This window comes from Octopus bimaculoides, chromosome 10 (genome assembly GCF_001194135.2).
Source record: "Octopus bimaculoides isolate UCB-OBI-ISO-001 chromosome 10, ASM119413v2, whole genome shotgun sequence".
Lineage (NCBI taxonomy): Eukaryota > Metazoa > Mollusca > Cephalopoda > Octopoda > Octopodidae > Octopus > Octopus bimaculoides.
The window spans coordinates 59,345,173-59,350,531 of NC_068990.1; the positions used below are offsets into that span (position 1 = coordinate 59,345,173).

General features: G+C 36.3%; 1 protein-coding gene across 2 annotated transcripts in view; it reads right to left on the minus strand.

The window, feature by feature from the left end:
• LOC106880026 (WD repeat-containing protein 48) overlaps window positions 1–5,359 on the minus strand; it is a 143,678-nt gene that overhangs the window by 61,365 nt on the left and 76,954 nt on the right. For both annotated transcript variants that reach the window (XM_052971222.1, XM_052971221.1), the window contains exon 5: window positions 3,273–3,402. In XM_052971222.1, coding sequence (XP_052827182.1) covers window positions 3,273–3,402 — 130 coding nt within the window. The remainder of the gene's footprint in view (window positions 1–3,272; window positions 3,403–5,359) is intronic.

The window sequence follows — 5,359 nt, forward strand, 5'->3', positions numbered from 1 at the left end:
CCTACATTTTGTGTCTTTTACTTGTTTCAGTCATTGGACTGTGACCATGTTGGGGCACTGCCTTGGGTTTTAGCCAAACAGATAAACTCCAGTATTTTTTTTCTTAAATCTGAGCACTTATTCTATAAGCCATTTTTGCTGAGGTGTGGCTTTCTAACCATATGGTTCTGGATTTAGTACCATTGTATAGCGCCTTGAGCAAGTGTCTTCCGTTTTAGCCTCAGGCCAACCAAAGCCTTGCAAGTGGATTTTGTAGAATGAAACTGAAAGAAGCCCGGTGTACATATTCTTTTACTTGTTTCAGTCATTTGACAGTGGCCATGCTGGAGCACTGCCTTAAAGGGTTTTTAGTTGAAGAAATTGACCCCAGAACCTATTCTTTGTAAGCCTAGTACTTATTCTATCAGTTTCTTTTACTGAACTGCCAAGTTAAAGTGATGTAAACATACCAACATTGATTGTCAAGTGATGGTGGAGGTGTGGGGGCAAACACACACACACACACACACATATATACGACAGGCTTCTTTCAGTTTCCATCAACCAAATCCACTCACAAGGCTTTGGTCAATCCGAGGCTATAGTGAAAGACTCTTGCCCAAGGTACCACATGGGAAAACTGAACCCAGAACCAAATGGTTGGAAAGCAAGCTTCTTACCACACAACCGTGCCTGTATCTATCTATGTATATATATTTATGTGTTTGTGTCTGTGTTTGTCCCCCATGCACCACCACTTGACAACTGGTGGTGGGGCGTTTACATCCCTATAACTTAGAGGTTTGGCAAAAGAAACTGATAGAGTAAATACCAGGCTTAAAAAAAAAAAAAATGAACACTGGCATCAATTTATTAAACTAAATTTCTTCAAGGCAGTGCCCTAGCATGGCTGCAGATTAGTGACAGAAACAAGTAAAAAAAAGAGGATTAAAAGAAGGCTAAATCACAAGGAAATAAATATTTGTCATCAAGCAGTGGTGGGGTGAGCAGCCGAACACTGGCACAAAGACATACGCATATTTATGACAGGCTTACACAAAGTTTCTGTCTACCAGCTAAATTTAAATGTTATTGCAAAATAAATTGTATTAAATTTCAAGGCCCAGCACACAGCTGTTCTCAGTGTCATGTAGGAATATATGTGTGTGGTCTAAAGCACCAAAGTAATATTGCACAACAGGAGTAAAGTCAGCACTTGAACCTCTTAACTAACACCAGTCTATAGAGTCAATACTACAAACAATGGATGAGAAGCTGTCATTATATAGCTTTTACAGAAACCATGAATATATCACAAGCAGCTATATCATTATTTAATGACTGTTAAAAAGTCATTAAATAATAATATAGACTGGTGTTAGTTAAGAGGTTCAAGTGCTGACTTTACTCCTGTTGTACAATATTACTTTGGTGCTTTAGACCACACACATATATTCCTACATGACACTGAGAACAGCTGTGTGTTGGGCCTTGAAATTTATTACTAGTAGTAGTAGTAGTAAGCGGAGCTAAAAAAATGCATTTAGAAGAAACAGGTGCAGTTTACAAACAGATCAACTTAAACAGCTGACAAACAACAGAAATAAACAAGGAACTGAGTGAGAAAATGTCTCTAATGAATAGTCATGAATAACTTTGTAAGGTGGAGCTGAGGTGTTACTTGGTGAGCAGAGTACCAGATTACATACTTGATAATAACTATAGAATAATTTGGGTGTTTATAATTCTGAGGGTTTGACTACTACTTAAATCTGAGCTAATTGTTGCAGCTCTCCAACACTGTGGGTCGATAATGATCTTTATTTTGAACCAGAGAAGAGACTGCAGCATGCATGACCTTTTACACGGCTTCCAAGACTGTTAGATACTTCCTGATTTTTCAAATTACTTTGTGATTTCGTGTGGCTTATGTAGCCACAGGATTTTGACAGGTAATCTCTGTCACAAAGACTAAATTTCCAACTCTTAATCTCATCTGGTGCATCAATGATACCTCCTTTTCTCAAAGTATATTTTAACTGTGCATGCTGCTTTTTGGCTAGCTCAAACCTAGCAATACCTTCCTTTGACAGAAACCTAGAAGACTAAATCGTTCATCAATACAATCCTTGCATTGTTTCTTTGGTTTATGTTGTAGTCATTTTCTGAATTGTAACTTTACATAAAATAACTGTTTAGATGATCTCACATCTGACATATCTACAGGAGGCCCTGCCGATCGCAAATGATTTGGTCATAAGTGTGACTCAATAGACACACAACTAGTAGCAAATCTTTCCATTTTACCTTTTATCTTTTTTGATGCCTATTATGAGTAGCCCATGTCTTAGAAACATACAACAGTGTTGTCAGTATGCAGGCTTGTATATGCTAATTTTTGTGTGAGCTGTAATACCACAATCCACAACACTTTTTCTCTAGTTTGCTAAATTATGTACTCACTTTTCAACTCATCATCATTTAAGGTCGGTTTCCATGCTGGCATGAGTTGGACTGTTTGGCAGAAGCAGACCAACTGAAGGGCTGTTCGGGTTTCATATCTGATTTGGAATGGTTTCTACAGTTGGATGCCCTTCCTAATGCCAATCACTTTACAGAGTGTATTGGGTGCTTTTACACAGCACCGACATGAGTGTTTTTTACAAGGCACCAGCACCGACAAGCCCATGAGATTAGGGATGCTCAGCTGGAAAGGGTTGCAGGAGGGTGAGCCTGTATGCAAGGGCAACCACACTTTTACTTAGCTTGACATGCACAGCAAAGTGTCAGGAGTCTTGGTCCCCTGTCATCCCTTCTGATCCCCTCTCAATATAATTTCAAAATCCAGGCTACATTCATTAGACAAGCATGGAAATGTATCCACCACTCCTAATATTGTGTTGAATAGTGTTCACCAGGTACCAGTGTGAACATCACCTCGGTCATTCCTGTAATTAGACTGTAGTAGCAATCCCTCTACTTTGTTTGAATCCATCTTGGTGTTGGTTATTAGCTGATTATTAGAATTGTAAATCTTTGTCCTAAACACAAAGTTCAAAACTTCAGACAACTGTTGTAACTGTGTATTAATGTACAGCAATGTTACCGGAATGTGACACCATAAAACTGCGTTTAGCATTGAACTTTAAATACTTCCAACTGTATGTAAGCCATGTAAGACACAAGCAACATTGACATAATGATATCACAGACAGAGTAGATGAATATAGCAGACAGATAATACTAGGTACCTTCACAAATTAATGATAGAATACTATAAATATAATACTTACTTGTGACAGTATTATTGGATGCAGTAAGAGCTGTCAGTGTATTGACGTCCCATAGGAAAATAGCCCGATCAAAACCAGCTGAGGCTACTTGTTCACGGTCTTTTGCATAAGCCAAGGCCTTCACATAATCCTATAAAACAATACCAAAAGATATTAACCAAAAATGTAAAATTAAAATTATTGATGAGAAAATTGGCTACATTACGTTGATGTTTTGAAATTCATAGAATACTGTTAATATCAATCTTGAAGAGCAAACAATGGTTTCAAATTTTGGTAAAGGACAGTAGATTTTGAGGGGAGGGGGAAGTCAATTAGACTGACTCCAGTACTTAACTGGTACTTATTTTATCGAGCCTGAAAGAATGAACAGCAATGAATGGCAGAATTTGAACTCAAAACATGAAGGCAGATGAAATACTGCTAAGTATTTCACCAGGTATGCTAATGATTCTGCCAGCTCACCAATTTAGAAGGAAAAAAAAATATTGATGACCAAACTGATCATGTTATATCAATGTTTTTAAAATTCATAGAATATTGCCAATATCAATATTGAAGAATAAAATAATAATAATCACAAATATTTCACACACACACACACATATATATATATATATATATATATATATATATATATATATATATATATATATATATATATATAAACAATTGCAGCGTGGAAGGTGTTTATAAGCCATTTAAAAACACACATAAACCGTTAGATTCATTTCAACATTTAAATTTAATCTGTCAAAATATTTTCGTCGCTTTGAGACCGCGACCTGTTCACTGACAAAATTCTGTGGTGCATCTGAGATTTTGACAAATTAAAAAGATTTAAATGTTGAAGCGAATTTAACGGTCTTTGTGTGTTATTTTAAATGGCTTATAAACACCTTCCGCGCTGCAATTGTTTTCGTTCCAGCACACGATCTCAGATCAGGTCACTTGCTATGCAAGTACATCTCCATAATTATATATATATATATATATATATATATATATTACATATATATATATATACACACATTACACATGTTCATTACCTCCTCTCTCTCCAATTGGGGTAGCCATGTATCTCATCTACTGTAAGACATCTATTTCTGTTCCTCTATCATACTCTAATCTCTCACCACCTGGCACAAAGCCACCTCCTTTTCAAGACTACTCCTCACTGAGATGTCTTGTAAGTTATTTGGTGACCTCATTTGTGGCTGGTGTTGCATAAAAAGCACCCATCACATTCTGTAAAGTGAGTAGCATTATGAAGAGCATCCAATCATAGAAACCATGTCAAAAGACAGTAGAGCATGGCACAGTCTTCTGGCTTGCCAGCTGTCCGACCCATGGAAGACAGACATCAAATGATGATGTAACAAATCGTTTTAAATATAACTGTATAAGGTAACAAACAGTGAGTATTAAGGACACAATGGCTGATATCCCCACCATCAACCAATGTATATGACCAACACACTTAAATTGTAATATTAAATTTTAGTTCTAATATGATTTAACCTTTTAACATTCAGATCATTTTATCAAATGTAGCTCTTATTTATTCACATTGTTTTAAATTAATCATGCATTACCTTGGAGATTCAAGATTTCGATGATGTGACTGTATTTTTAGAATAATGTTTTAAGGTAGGTATAAGAGGCTGGCACTGGCTAGTTTGAATATAAAACAAGTAGAGTATCTGGGCCAGATATGGCCGGTTTAAATGCTAAAAGGGTTAAAGGAATTTTCTGAGAAGTTGCTCATGTCTTCAATGTTACACCAGGGTTTCCAACAGTCCTATACAGCCTTGTCACTGAATATAAGCCAGTGTCCTCCTTCAGCCTGCAAAGATGACTAGCAAGCAACAAGTGATCGATCTTATTTTAAATAAATTATGTTCATAATTAACAGACTTTCACCACAGAGTGGATTTCTAATTTGACTATAAAACATTTTATGATAATACTAGTTCTCATATTTTCTTCCATTTCTCATAATTATATGCAATGGAGGAGGTCTGGATAGTTAGAATTTCTTAATGAGAGAAAGAGAGATACGGAAGGAGAGAGATAGAGAAAGAAGA